A 14,865-nucleotide genomic window follows, 5' to 3' on the forward strand; every position below is an offset into this window, starting at 1 on the left:
GCAGCAGTATTGGCGTCGATGCGATCATCACTAAGGCGCTTATGTACTATAGTGATTCTGCACATGGCCTTGCTTAGCAATAGACATTTAGCCTCAGGGATTTTGGGGAGGGGTTTTATGTAAGAATGTAATACTAAGACCTGACCACTAGGGGTCAGCAAAAACAAAGAGGAAAGTTCTGGAACAAATGGGAAAAGTTCCACGTGTTCTATGCGGTAATACAATGCATCCATCTCCAGCTTACCTCTTGGGGTCTGACAGGTCAATGTTGGTGCCAAACTTGATTATCTTTCCCACTGGTTTCTGTTCGGTACTGGTAGCATCTTTACTTGTGGGTTCTTTGCTAGATGTCTCAGGGCTGGTCTCCTTACTCATCTTCTCCTTGTCTTCTTCATCTTCCTCAGCCTCTTCATCACTACCCTTCTCCTCCTGAAGACACAGAAAGGGACAAGGTAGAAGTAAGTAAGAGGTGTGTGTAAGTAAGGAGGTGTGTAAGTAAGAGGTGTGTGTGTGTGTCGAGTCTGGTCTGTACCTGCAGACTCTCCTGGAAGGACGAAGCCTGGTACTGGGCGTACTTGGCGATGGTGGTGTGCGAGCGGCTGCTCTCGCAGGGCCAGGTCTGCCCTGTGCCGCTGGGGTCCCAGTTCTCATCAGCAGGCTGCTGTACCTGGGTCCTCACCTCCACAGCATGCTCAGAGTTAGCATCCACCAGAGACTTAGTGGAGAACAGACCCAGGTCTGAGAGGAGAGGGAGAGAGAGAAAAGGGGTTTAATATACAGACATACTAAAGGATGACATGGTATGGCCTAAAGGGAGCAGGTTGAAGTTTGGTCCTGGAGGCAGAACTGAGCAATTGCCCCTTAGATAAGCCAGCTGCAAAAAGTCAAAATTGGCTATATTGTACAGATGTATAAAAACAACAAAGTGTGCTTTTTGTCTCAAGTTACGGTCAGGCATTAGGGTTCGCAGTGTGGTTAAGGTTAGGTTTATATCATGACTTTGTGGCTGTGCCAGCTAGTGACCACTCTGCAGAGCTGCCTTCAGAACAAGATTCATGACGGAAAAAAAATCTACCCTGCATGAAGAGACTCCCAAAAGCAATGGTACCAAGTCCTGTGATTACTCAAACATGTGTCGGGGTTAAATAAATGATTGGTAACATAGTCGGTGTGTGTGTGTATATATAAAAACTCACTGAGTCGTAGGGACCCGGCCAGTCCTCTGATGACAGTAACAGGGTTCTTGGGGTCTGTACAGAACTGCAGTAGTACAGGGGAGAGGGCATCTCTCTTACTCTCCAACTAGAGAGGAGGAAAGAGGACCGAAGAGTTAGTACCGTCACAAATTGCAGGTGCATCTTTCTACCAGAAGAGGGCAGCACAGGCACACAAAGGCATCCTAATACACACTTTCAAAGAGAAAGCAAGAGGGTGAAATGAGAAATATCGAAGAGTGAAGGTCAAATTAGCTACAGTTTGTGTTATGGCGAATGACGATCGACTTACATAGATGCTGGGCGTGGGGGGGTTGAGTTTATCCCGTGGGAGGGGCTCTGTAGTAAATAGCGGCTTGACAGAGAACGCAGGGAGCAGGTAGGACTCTCTGAACTTCCCCTTCACCCTCGCACCCCTGAGGCAGGGAGAAAGAGACAAATGTTAAGACCAAACACCGTCAAACTGTAGCAATGAGTTAGCTTACGGTCTTTTTTAGAAATTGATTAACTAGAATGTAACTCCCTCTTAACTTCTCATTGGTAACCCCCCCCCCACACGCTCACTCACTACACCCATGCCTTGTTCACGCCTCCATCCATCCCTCTCTCCTCCATACTCACTTGCAGGCCCTGATGACCTCTGCGGCGGTGTTCTCGATGCTGATCTCCTCCAAGGGTGTCCGCTTCTCCTCCACCTCAGAGGCGATGAACGTCTCTCGGTCGCCGCTCTCCACCTTGATCAGCCTGATCTTCAACTCCTTGGGCGGCCCGTCCGACAGGGCCTTCAGCTTCATGAAGTCAGCAGCTGAACCCTGCAGCGTTGATCCAGCCCCTCTGCCCTGAGAAGCGGACATGACTCCTGAACATCTTTCACTTCTACTACGGGACGCCCATTCGGAGGTTTCACCTTCGTTGGTGGACCCAGCCTCCTTCCCCTCATGTCGGCGCGGACGCGGTCCTTCTCCCGGATCTCCTTACGCTGAATGTCCAGGTTCCCAAGGATCCGCCGGTGGTCCCTTCTCCTTGTGCCTGTGCCGTTTCGAACTGGAGGAGGAGTGAGAGGACGAAGAGGAGGAGGAGGAGGAGTGAGAGGACGAAGAGGAGGAGGAGGACATCTCGTCTCGTTTCTCCCTCGGCTTTTTCTTCCCCTCTCTCCTCTCCCCGTGCTTATTGCTCCGGCCGGGTTTCCTCTCCTTCTCTCGGTGTCGTTCCCGCTCTCTCTCGGGCTTGTGGTGCCTGCCTTCCTGTTTGAGCTCAGTCTTGGTCCTGTCGGAGGTGTTCTTTCTGGGGAGGGAGCTGGAGTGTCGGGTCAGGAGAACCTCACAGCTTCGGCCCAGCTCGGCCAGAGAAGACTCGGAGATGGTTGTAAGCGTCGCCTCTTCCTTGGGCTCCATCTTGATGGGTTGCGTAGAGGGATAACACTTGGACTCCTCCCTCATGGAATGGAGCCTCTTCTCCATGGCCTCTCTCCCATCTCTCCAGATATCAGGCTCCTCCATCTTGATATTGACCTGTCTCTTTGCCTCCCAGCTGGAGGGGGAGTGTGGGCGGGTCTTTAGGGGAGGGGCCGATGACGGCGTGAAGCCTGGGTGATTGGTGGAATCCGAGGTGGGGGAGGTGCTATTCTGCTGCTGTTGGATGTCGGGACCCAGAGAGAGGGAGGAGGAGTACTTCAGTCCCCCAAGAGCGGAGGGGGGCGGGCGGCCAAACGGACCTCCTCGGTAGGCGTACTTCTGGTTCTCCAGGGCGGCCTGGGACTTGAAGGTGCTGCTCACCCCCGTCTGGTGGAGGTGGGGCCTCTGGGGCGGGGGAGGGGAACTGGACGGGGTCTCTGACTCATCTTCCTCATCCTCGTCGTCACCCTCGATCTTCACAGGCTCCGGGAGACCGTAGAGTTTAGCCAGGTCGCTGTGGCTGTAGTTAGTCCCTGACTGGGGGTCGGAGTTGAGGGGGACGGCTGGCTCGTGGAGCTCCAAAGCGGGTTTCAGGGCGAGACAACCCTCCTCGTCTTCCTCGTTGATGGAGGAGGTCCGGCTGCAGGGGGAGGCCAGGGAGCCCTGTCGGCTCAGTACAGGGGGGCTGGCGTGGACGTTCGTCCCAACAAAGTCGCCCTGCGGTTGCTGATTGGGAGCTGGGATGAGGTCCGGGGCACACAGATAGCCCTTGGCCGGCGGCATAGCAGAGAAGGCATTTACGATGGTCTCCCTAGCACCGTTTCGGTCGCTACAGTACAGAGATTCCTCCTCTTTCTTGATGGACTCATCCAGCATGGCCATGATGTTGGCCAGACCGTCCGGGAGTAACGTTGAGAGCTCCAAGGGTTCCTCCTCAAACTGGGCGCTGTCGGAGTCGCCGCTGTTACTGCTGCTGGCGCTGCAACCCAGGCTGCCTAGGCCTCCGCTGGGCATGCGCTTGTTGGGGAGGCCCCCAGTGCTGGATGTGCTGCTGCTGGTCCTGGAGGTGTTGGGCCCAGACGAAAGGCTATCCCTGGGGAACGCCTGGAAGAGTTTGGGGGGCTCTCGGAGGGTGACCGTGCTGGAGGTGTGGATGGGATCCACAGCGCCCATCGCTCCCCCTCGGGCCTGCTGACTATCGTTCTCCTTGGGATGGGGGGTGTCTTTGGATGGGCGGGGGGGGGCACCTTGTGTCAAGGTCTTATTTGAGGGGTGGTTGGGGTAAAAGGGCCCCGACGAGGTCAGGGCGTTGTTCCCTGAGGTGACGTTACTAGTGTGTAATGACGAGGGGGGGGTTTCACCCCACATCTCCCTCTGCCTCTGCTTCTCCCTGGCGTACTCCGTCTGGGGGGTGAGAGGGGGCGGCCGTGACATCTCCAGGGGGGCGGGAGGTGGTGGTGCCTGGCCTGGGGGACAAGGGGGAGCCCCGCCCCGGCTCAGCCAGGGGTAGGGGGGCGAGGAGGATGACTGGCTGGGGGTGGGTGGGACAAAGGAGGAGACGGTGGACAGGCGAGGAGGTGGAGGAGCAGAGGAGTTGCCGGACAGGAGTCTCTCCAGACTCTCGATGGCAGACTCCTCTCTCCTTTTATTACTTCGGCTCATCTCCTCCTCCGCCTTCCTCCTCTCCTCCTCTTTCATCAACTCAGTCCTCCTCTTCCTCTCCTCTTGTTCCCTTGCCAAATCCCTCTTCCTTCCCTCTTCCTCTTTTTCCCATTCCCTTCTTTTCTTCTCCTCTTCCACTCTCTCCAACTCTCTCCTCTTCCCCTGCTCCCTCTCCCTCCTCATCCGCTCTTCCTGCTCTCTCTCCCACTCCCTCTTCCGCTCTTCCTGCTCCCTCCGCTTCCGCTCTTCCTGCTCCCTCCTCTTCCGCTCTTCCTGCTCCCTCCTCTTCCGCTCTTCCTGCTCCCTCCTCTTCCGCTCTTCCTGCTCCCTCCTCTTCCGCTCTTCCTGCTCCCTCTGCTCTTCCTGCTCCCTCTCCCTCCGCTCTTCCTGCTCCCTCCTCTTCCGCTCTTCCTGCTCCCTCTCCCTCCGCTCTTCCTGCTCCCTCTCCCTCCTCTCCTCGGCCTGCATATGACCCTGCAGCTCAGCATCCAGTTTATCCAGAGCCTCCTCCATGGACTGGGGGGCTGAGGGTGGAGGTGGCTGGGGTCGAGAATTTAGATACCCCTTGGCTGAGGTGGTGGTAGCCTGGGGGGCAGGCTGGGCACAGAGTCTGGAGTAAGAGGGGTTGGAGGCTGGCTGGGGGGCAGAGCTGACAGTGTGGGGTTGGGGGGCGGGCATGGAGCGGTGCAGGGGCGAGCTAGTGCCCTCTGTCTGGGTGAGGGGGCTGGGGTGAGACCCCCTGCTGGTGATGACGCTCTCCCCTGCCCTCTGGTGTCCTGAGAATGACGAAGAGGAGGAGGATGAAGAGGAGGCCGGAGTGCCATCCGGATCAGACCGTCTGTAGTAAGACTTCCCCTGGACAGACTGTTGGTGGTGCTGGCTAGGGAACTGCTGCTGCTGGGGCCTGGGTGGCGCCCGGTGTGGGTGGTTGGCAGTGCCCGCGTGGGCTCCCTGATACCCTGGGTGCAGCATGGGGTGGATGGGGCTCCTCTCTGGGTCTCTCTCCAGCTGAGACGCAGCTGAGGACTGGTGGGGCAGTGACATCGTCTCCCTGCCTCTCCTACAGGTGCTGTTAGCTGAACACACAGCAGGTGGTGCTGTGATCACAGTGGAGAGTGCAGGTCCAGTAATACTACTACTGTTGTTGTAGCGGTTGTTTTGGGACTGTGAGCAGAGGGCCTGGGGGGTGGAGATGATGACGGGGGTTCTGGTAGGAACCTGAGGGGAGCTGATATGGGGGTACTGATGGTGTTGGAGACCCGGGGTCCCGCGTCCCTCCCCAGCCTGGTTCTGCTGCCCCTGAGGTACCAGCCCTGCCCTGTAGTGACCAGACTCCTGCAGGGAGAAACAGAGACATGCTAGATTAATGCACTGGAGATTGAGTGCTATAGACCTAGTATGCGCCCCAAATGGCACCCTATTCCCTATATAGTGCACTACATTTGACCAGATTTGGGGAACAACCATACACTTCCTAGTGTTTCCTAGCAAAAAGTAATTTGATATACTGATAATGATACAGATTTAAAAAATGGACATACTTTACACTTCTATTACACTTCCAAGTCCATTGTTAATTTAACATTAGAAACCAGCTGGTTGGAGGTCTGAATGCTGATTGGCTAAAAGCTGTGGTATATCAGACCGTATACCATGGTTATGACAAAAAAATATATGTATTTTCTGCACTAATTACGTTGGTAATCAGTTTATAATAGCAATATGGTACCTTGGGGTTTGTGGTATATGGCCAATATACCACGACTAAGGGCTGTGTCCAGGCACTCTGCGCTGCGTCGTGCCTAAGAACAGCCCTTAGCCGTGGTATGTAGGCCGTATACCACACCACCTCGGGCCTTATTGCTCAATTAACTAAGCCCAATCAATTCCAAACTGATCGCTCTGCTAAATCATATTTGGCCCATAGCTGGGTAAAATGTGACTTGTTCCCGATCTCTTCAGGTCTACATTAACTGCGTAGGGGGTAGTGAGCTGGCCGGACGTCAACTCAAAATGTTGAAAATAATTAGTGTGAAAAAGGCGGAGATCACACAATTATCCAACGTTAACAAAAGGAGAAGAGTTAGTAGCAGTGGGGTGCAACATTCGCTCTGCCGGGAACCTGGGACTCACCAGGGGGTGGTTGTTTTGTGGCCTGCCCTGCCCCTGTCCCTGGAGCCTCCAGGCCTCGTGGTGGGAGGGACTGGGGTTGTGCTGCTGAGGTACTGCTGTGCTGCTGGCAGGGGGGTGGGGGGCAGTGTGGCCCAGCCCGGGGTGGGGCTGGAAGTGGGGGTTGTGGCTGTAAGGCACGCCGGTGTGGTTTGCTGGTGAGGGTTGGGGGGGCTCCCTACTGTCCCTGTCCCCCCTTGCTGGAGGTTGGTGGTGGTGAGGAGGCGGATGGTTGTCGACTCCCCTATCCCCAGTGGTAGGGCCTCTCTGGGGGGTAGGAGGACCTCCCCTGGGCTCCATCCCCATGCGGGGCGGGGCTGGTTGTTTAGGGTACTGCGGGTGAGAGCTGTGGGGGTTGTTGTGGGGGGGTTGATTGAGGGCCTGAGGTGAGAATGAGGGCTTGTGGGGTGGGTGGGGCCCGCTGTGCCTCTGAGGGTAGCCTCCCGGGGAGGAGGTGAGGGGTGGGGAGATGGGCGAGGGGGCGGGAGGTTTGTAGGTGTAGCCGCCCATGCAGGACTTGACTGACTCCTGTTAGCAGAGAGAAAGAGAGAGAGACGATTAACATTATGAATGTGGGAAAGCTCGATAACCAAACAGAAAATAAAATGATCTGTAAAGCTACATTCCATCTGGTCACGTTCGTGATAGAGCAGCAAGTGTTAAGTGTTCTTACGGCTCGGACCTGGAAATCAGGGGAACCGTTCTTGCGTTCGGGCTGGGCCCGGGGGGCGCCACTCGCCTTGTGCATGGGGTTCCAGAAAGCAGGTTTGGGTGGAGGAGGGGGGTAGTGGGACGGGGGCTGCTGCTGTGGGGGCAGGGGTGCCCTCCTGGGCCAGAGAACCTCTGTATGCCTGGGTGTGGAACCTGGAGAGAGCAGGGTTTAGGTACTACACCATATCCCATCTAAACAACATGGTCAAATAACAACTACAAAGTTTAGATATCAGAAAATGGCAAATTATTCTATGCAATCACCTGATTCTACATGTGAGAGAGTTTAGAGTTTGTTTCTTTATCCTTTACGAGTCAACTTTTGGTGTAAAGTACATTTAAATGCACGAGTCAAGTTTTTAAATGCAGAGGGTTCAAATCATCCACATACCTGCTCAGAGCTCCTCTTCCTCTTGCTGGGACTGGGGCAGTCCTCATTGGGGCGAGAGGAGGGGTGCGGGGTGTGCCGGATGACCGAGTACTCCCCGAGAGGGGGGGCCGGTCTCTTCAGCTGCCCTCCCAACATCTTCCCTGGGTAACCCCTCTGCTGCACCTGAGCCCACATATCATCACCCAGCGATGTCGGACCCCTGAGAAGATGCTGCTCCTGAGGGTCCACATACTAGCAGCGAGACAAAGAGAGAGAGGAAGGGTTTAAATCTTCTCTCCGAACAAGACACCCACCTTCCTCCACGCTCACTGATAGGCCACTCGTTTATCGACACTCTTCCTGTATGACAGTATCATTGGCTCTTTCGCTCACCTTCAGTAGCTGATTGGGCCTGGGGGGCAGGCTGGCGGGAGGCCCGGGGCTATACCCGCCATGCAGACGGGTTGCGTGGTCGCTGGGCAGGGGTACGGATGGATGAGGAGGGGGGGGTGACTCGTACAGCTGACCTGGCTGTTCCCACGCCCTGTGAGGGGGAGGAGGGAGGTGTTGCTGGTCCGCTCTCTGGAGGCCAGGTAACATGGCCTGGGCCAGCTCCTGCTTCTCACTGCCACGCACCTGCATGGGCCTGGCGGATAACAGAGACACGGAGGGAAAGAAAGACAGTCAGGTGACTACAGTCTGGAGTCCTGAAGGCCTATAATAACGACCAGAGAGAACGGAGGAGACTACAGCAATCCGATTCTAGTATGGAATACAGTACGTTGCCCAATGGAATATATGCTGGACTCACCCATTATTGAAGAATTTACTGGGATGGGTCAGTCCACCCATGTGACTGGGAGGTAGATGGGGTAGGAGCTGGTGTTGATTGACACCTGGCGGACACCTAGCAGAGGAAACAAGTGCAAAGGTCAGACCAGGGCCAAATTCTCTGAGACCAGACCAATTTGAACAAATATTCATTTTAACATAGAAGAACAATTAACAGTCGGAACGTGTGGACGTAAACCTCAAGGGAGAGACTACGGAGGCTGAGGCAGTCAGTGTAATTCATTGACTGTTGGTGTGTGTGTGTGTGTGGCTGTCAATTGCCGCGGAGTCTTAACATACCTGGCAGGTTGCGCCCAGGTGACGTGGCCACCCACGGGAGCCCATGTTCCCCGGCTGAGTCCGTCCAGAGGGAAGGAGTCCCGTGTGCCACGCCCGACAAACTGCTCTACCGTGTGATGCATCCAGCCTGGAGGGAGACAGACGGAGACAGGACTCAACACACACACACGTTCAACAATCGAAGTATTTCAGACTTTCGACTCACCACACTAGCTGCGTCTGTGAAGCCCTCCACCGCAGCACAGAGAAGGCCACGCGCCAACACCGAGGAAGACCCTCGACACGTCACCAGCACCAATACAATACAGCCAGTTGAACTGGAGGGAGGGAGAACACGATTAGACAGAAATATGGACAGAGCAGTCAACACATGCCAGTAGGTCTTCCATGACATAATTCAGCGTGTGATTTAGAACTAGACAGGCGATGGGGTTGAGACTGGCGAAACAGGACAGAAGAGAGAGCGGCGCAAGGAGGAAGTCTAGCAATGGAACGTTTGCTGAGGAATGGGGACGAGAGCTTACGCGCCTCTAGAACTAAAAATGTGTGCGTGTAGGTGGAGAGAAACTAGTGTAGAAACTGTTTCTGCTGCAGTAAAAACTGCCAATTTAAAACAACGTTTACACCAGTCTGTTCTTCCAGGTACCGCAGGTATTGACCACTGTGTCTGCCCATCTCTGTCAGTATTTGCTAGTGTACTCTGGTCGTGCTGTACTGTGTCCCTGCCCCTAGGGGGCGATGGTAGCTCTACTGTAGGATTATTAGCAGAGCAGATGGCTCTGGGGGAGTTTACAGACCTAGGAGAGCGCATGGAGGTTACTGTAATCCTTACAGACTAGCCAATGGTTTGTGTGTGTGTGTGTGTGTATTTAGTGTTGTGTGTGTATTTAGTGTTCCGTGTGTGTTGAATCCACCTGGTTTTAATCCCATTAGAACAGGCGTGATGGAGAGGGAGAGGGAGAAGGCCCAACAGACCGTCTGAACAGGATTGGAGGATAGATTAAGAAGAAAATTAAAAAGACGCTCTTCAAGGAAGGAGAGCGAGAGAGAGACAGGCTGACGATGAGAGCACAGGCTGTGTTGCCTGGATCTCACACCCACATGGCAGAAATGAGCCTGGCATATAGTCACACACACACACAGAAAGGCCATGGTCCAAACATAAAGACATTGCCGACAGTGGAACACAAAAAGGAGACTCCTGCTCAAAGCGGACACACACTGTGAGCCACACTTACTCAGCAGAATCAACACTGACTGACTCCCCAGTCGGTGTTGCTTCCGAAATTAGCTCTACTAGCGTGTGTAGTGGGTCTATCCCTCTTCCTCTCCCTCTATAAAAAGCCTAAGGAGAAGATATTTCAGGCGCTTCGTTTTTAGCTTCCAGAGAGACGGAAATAAAAGACAACAGTTGGCCATGCTGACCCCCCCCCCCCTCCCTCGGTGCGCGTGTGTGTGTGGTCACGATGCACCAGACAGACACACACTCATGTAAAGAGAGCCCATGACCAGATGATCATAAACAGCTCTGGCTGGTTAACATATTCCCACAGACAAGTACAAAAATAAAAAATGTTCACACACACACTCACCTTACAGAATAGCACCGAGTTCAAGATCCTCTGTCTCGTCGAGTCTCAGCTTCTACAGCCAATCATCTCTGGGATTTCTTCAGCCCTGGACCAAAAATCAGAAGAACGAGACAATGTAATAATCAAACCGGCATAAAAGTGGATCGCGACCACACACACAACAAAAAGAAACAGTCTGTCGAGCAACATCTGCTCACATGAAACGAACACAGTCACAATTACACAAGAGCTCCATCAGACAATATCTGTGGTCTTCCTTATGACAAGGGAACAGAAACCAGACAGTAGCCAGACCTCTCTAACACTGCCTTCACCTGTCAGTCAGAGTCGGGAGACAGACAGGGACTAGCAGTTTCAGTGTGACTGTAGCATCGTCTCCCTCTCTCTCTCGCTCACCCTCTCCCACGTTTACTAGGAACATGGAGACTGTTGGAGGAGGAGAGGAAAGAAAGAAATCAGCCCTCCGCTCTTCCCTCTCCTTTACCCTGTATGCGTTGTGTGTGTGGAAACCCGGGTGAGGGCTTTCCACACAGACAGCGTGTGCTTGTCGTCAACTAGCACACGTGAAACAAGACCGAGGAGAGAGACGGGACAGGGAGAGCAAGAGAGAGGGAAAGAAGGGAAAGAGAGCGGTCAGAATGAAGAAGGCTGCAATTACACTTTAATATAGGTTGTGTGCTGTGGATTGAGATGTGACAACCACTGACAAAGGAAAGTGAAACTGAAAAACAAGCAGCACAGGGAACTGAACACGGGAGATGAGTGAGAGTCAAACATCAGATGCCATTGTATTAAAATACACCGAGACCCGTGCTTGTTCATGTCTTTCTTCCCTTTTATGTGACAACTGATCAGATCTGGAAACGGAACTTGCCTTGTGTGTCGAGACAGTATTGTTACATTTGGTTATCTGTCACTAAATCAGTAACGCTGTGTGTGTGTACTGGGTTACTCTGCATCCGGGGCGCCGCAGCACGGGGAACCCCCGGAGAGTGAGTAAGGGCCACGCCGCCAGTGAAAAGGGCTTACCCCAAACTACACCCCGCCTCCCCTATGACGCCACTTACGGTCAGGTGACCGGGGGCGTCGCTAGCGACCTCGTGATGTCAGAAGGGAATTTCTCAGGCGGAATCGGTAGGTGGTTAGTGAACCGGTCTTACGGTGAAATAGAATGCGAGGTAGGTAGATTGCCATAAAACCCCTGCCTAAGAGAGGAATCCCCCAAATACTGAGTCGCAGAGGGGGAGGGGCAACAAAACACAAATTCTGTTGTGGTGTTGCTGATTTTCCTAATAAAGCCGGGCCAATTCCAACTAACTACGTTACCACATACACACACCCCTCAAAATCTCAACAGTACAAATATCATTACAACTACAAATCTTGCTCAACATTACAATGTCATAATGTATGAATTCTCCCCCGGTAGCCCCCTTATGTCACCTGGGTTACAGTGAAACCCCCATGGCGACAGACATCAAAGACAAGTTCCAATCAACGCCTCCGTCGTTCTGGTTACCTCATCACTCACACACGTGGCTACCACTCTGGTAGAGGGAGGCAAGGCTAGGGGCATCGCTATTCCAAGTAGCAAACCATAGCCCTAGTCCAAATCTCTAAAAGAAAATAATCACTTCTGTGATATCACGGCGATCACTAGCCAAGTACTAGAAGTCAGCTTCCGCCAAGCTAAAGGCAAAGCCCAGTGACCAAATCAATGACAAAAGAAAAGGCTCTAGGCCCCAGACTCTAGTAAGAGCCATCCCAAACACAGAACTCCCCTGCCAGCCTCATATAGTGGTTTGATCCAGAGCCAAACAGACAGAAGAGCTCAGCTAAAAATAGATAACTGACTATAGTAGAAAACAGAGACACAGAGAGAGAGAGAGACAGACGACAACATTCAGACACTAGTTCCTGACAGAGGCCTGGAGATCAGTGAGGAACTTGATAAGAGCGATGCGAGGGGGGGGAGAGAGAGAGAAGCTTCCGGCGTGTCTGGCGGAGGGAGAGAGCGAGGGATGAGGGAGGGACACTAGTCCATTACATAACTGGCCCAGGATTGAGTTCTGGAGGAAAAACACACACACACACACACACACACACACACCGCCAGGAACAAGACAGCCCGCCTGCGTTCGTCCTGTTGCCAGGCTCCCACAGTGTGTGTGTGTGCGCGATGCAGACTAGCTCGTCACCATCGCATTTAAGCTTTTCCCACACACACACACAGGGAGATACAGCCAAACACACACACAGAACATCCTCCAGCAGGGATAGAGGGTCAGTTCAGGACAGAGCCAACTCTCTTCCACCATACTAACTATAGTACAGCACTGTAGCCCAGTCTAGATCTAGGGGTTTGGCCTTCTAATATATAAACCAAGTGCTCCACATCAACCCCAGAAACACAGCAAACGCAACCTCTCACCCATTTACCAAGCCTTTAACTGTGACTGCCCTGCCCCCGCCCCCCAAAAGAAATCAGGGTTGACAAGCTGAAAATTAGATAGCGTTTGTATGCGCCAATTTGGGCCTGTCAGGTTTATGAATCCGCCTAGCTTAATGCCCTCTGTTGGACTCAGCCAAAAGCAGTTTCCCCAGAGGTTAAAATACGTTAATATCCCGTTCTTTCGGAGAACTTGGATTGTGCCCCTGGCTGGAGTCGAACAGAACAAGTGCAGTTTCTGAGAGTCACGGATCACACTCTGGAGAAGAGCCTGGCCCAACACCCTCATCTGGACCCCCTCCCACACCGTCTAATGACAGACATGGTGAAATGTTCTACACTACCGCACACAGTCGAAAGTATGTCAGCCGCTATGGGCTGTTTGAGAAGATGGAAACAGCAAGAGCTGCTTTGTCTAACTGCTATCGCACCTGTGCTTTGGACAACTGTCAGTGTGTGTGTGTGTGTGTGTGAGTGAGAGATCTCTCACGGTTCAGGACGGTTCACACAGACGTGGCGCACGGGTGTGACGTTTAGAAAAAGGAGAAGAGAGAAGAAGCTGGTATGAGATCAGACAGGAAGCTGCCGTCAGAGTTTCAGGAAGTAGCTAGGCCTCCCTGAAGTGTATGTGGGTGTGGATGGCTTGGGGAGGGGTAGTGGTTTCCTGTGCAACAGATAGTGTGTGTGTGTGTGTGTGTAAACGAAAGTGTTGTCTAAATATGTGAGTGAGAAACATGTCAATAGAAAACAAATAACAGGGGTTCATTTCTAAAACCTTTGAATCCATGTCAGACATGACGAAGTCCACGTGTCTGACCAAAGACTAAACCATCTAACACAGATAACAGAAATATATCAGCGGCAGGTCATTTAAATGCAACTGACGATGAAGGCTCAAAGGCTATTTTTTTCTCTCTCGTCTGTCAGCAACAAAAAAAACAACTTTAAAAAAAAGTAAGGGTCGCTGACTGATGTGTCTGTTGAGGAAGGTTCCGTCAGCCACTGACGCAAACGTCACTTGTTCGGTGGAAGAGATTTCTGAGGACTTTAGAAGAAAAGGAGGAGTGACGTTCGGCCGGTTCTCATTTTCCAGAAACCGCGTGACTTCGAGAGAGACAGAAAGAGCCAGAGCCCATGCCTTCATCTGAACACTGACGTGTGTGTGTGTGTGTCTCAGGTACACATGTGAAGCAGTGACTCAATATGGGAACGACTGAGACTTAAAACAGTGTTTGTGACCGTCTAAAAATTGGTTGTTATATTTGCGGTCGCTGATAACTGAATGATCACACGCTTGTGTGCGACAGTTCCAACACTTGATCAAAGACTCTCACTTTCCCCAGTGCCGCCACTTTAAAAATTCCAACCCGCCTTCGGTTTCCCCGAACACAGACGATCACAACATCTCAGTGAAACAGCAAAACACCCTGTTGAGATGGGACAGAACCCCCCCCCCCCCAGTGTCTTCAGTACTTGCCCTAGACCTCACTTCCCAGAATCCAACGCAAGAGACACAAACAAGTAAGCACCCTGATTAGTACCCCCAGAAAACACACAAACAGAGCAGATTGCTTCCGAGACAACGGTTGCCGTGGTTTCGGCGGCATGGTGGATGGTTAGGTGGAGAGAGAGAAACTACTTTCTCAAGAGAGCCCTCTCCACCGTTTCCCATTCCATAGTACAGATTGGTCTTCATTCCAAGAGCTGAAGGTCTGTGTTCATGTCTCCACTGAACAACAACATTAAGGTCCACCTGACCCTCAACACACGCCCACCTCTATCTGTGTGTGTACGTAACAGAGCAGAGAACGTTAATGATCGTCAGACCTCAGACTGAACTTTCCCCAGCAGAGTTCATGCCAGATGAGGTACAGCTACCGTCCAGTCCGATGTTTGTAGGAACAGCTGGTAATTACACCAGTTCTAGTTATCTGAACAGGCAGAAAGCACAGTGAGAATGATGCACACAGACATCTGTGTTTGTTATGGGGGATTGGACTGGTTGTTCATTTAGCCCAAAGAACACTGGACCGTTCACGGCCTGGCCTCGCCTCTTTCTCCAGCTCTCGGTTTTCGCTACTTTTCTCACTCTTGCACTCTTTTCTAATATGTGCTCTGACAATGTACCTGCCCCTAACACTCATTATTGGCCTCTCACTCTCTCTTTGCCAGA

At 52.7% G+C, this 14,865-nt stretch overlaps 1 protein-coding gene across 1 annotated transcript in view; it reads right to left on the reverse strand.

Moving 5' to 3' along the window:
* The window catches only part of LOC135516251 (lysine-specific demethylase 6B-like), a 165,816-nt gene that overhangs the window by 4,736 nt on the left and 146,215 nt on the right, over positions 1 to 14,865 (reverse strand). The window contains 16 exon segments of the mRNA XM_064940402.1: positions 245 to 429; positions 533 to 738; positions 1,197 to 1,302; positions 1,507 to 1,630; positions 1,836 to 2,169; positions 2,172 to 2,226; positions 2,228 to 5,605; positions 6,404 to 6,967; positions 7,113 to 7,262; positions 7,265 to 7,303; positions 7,542 to 7,772; positions 7,914 to 8,166; positions 8,332 to 8,427; positions 8,652 to 8,778; positions 8,857 to 8,968; positions 10,244 to 10,328. Coding sequence (XP_064796474.1) covers positions 245 to 429; positions 533 to 738; positions 1,197 to 1,302; positions 1,507 to 1,630; positions 1,836 to 2,169; positions 2,172 to 2,226; positions 2,228 to 5,605; positions 6,404 to 6,967; positions 7,113 to 7,262; positions 7,265 to 7,303; positions 7,542 to 7,772; positions 7,914 to 8,166; positions 8,332 to 8,427; positions 8,652 to 8,773 — 5,843 coding nt within the window. The 5' untranslated portion in view covers positions 8,774 to 8,778; positions 8,857 to 8,968; positions 10,244 to 10,328.

This window comes from Oncorhynchus masou, chromosome 27 (assembly GCF_036934945.1).
Source record: "Oncorhynchus masou masou isolate Uvic2021 chromosome 27, UVic_Omas_1.1, whole genome shotgun sequence".
Classification (NCBI taxonomy): Eukaryota; Metazoa; Chordata; class Actinopteri; order Salmoniformes; family Salmonidae; genus Oncorhynchus; species Oncorhynchus masou.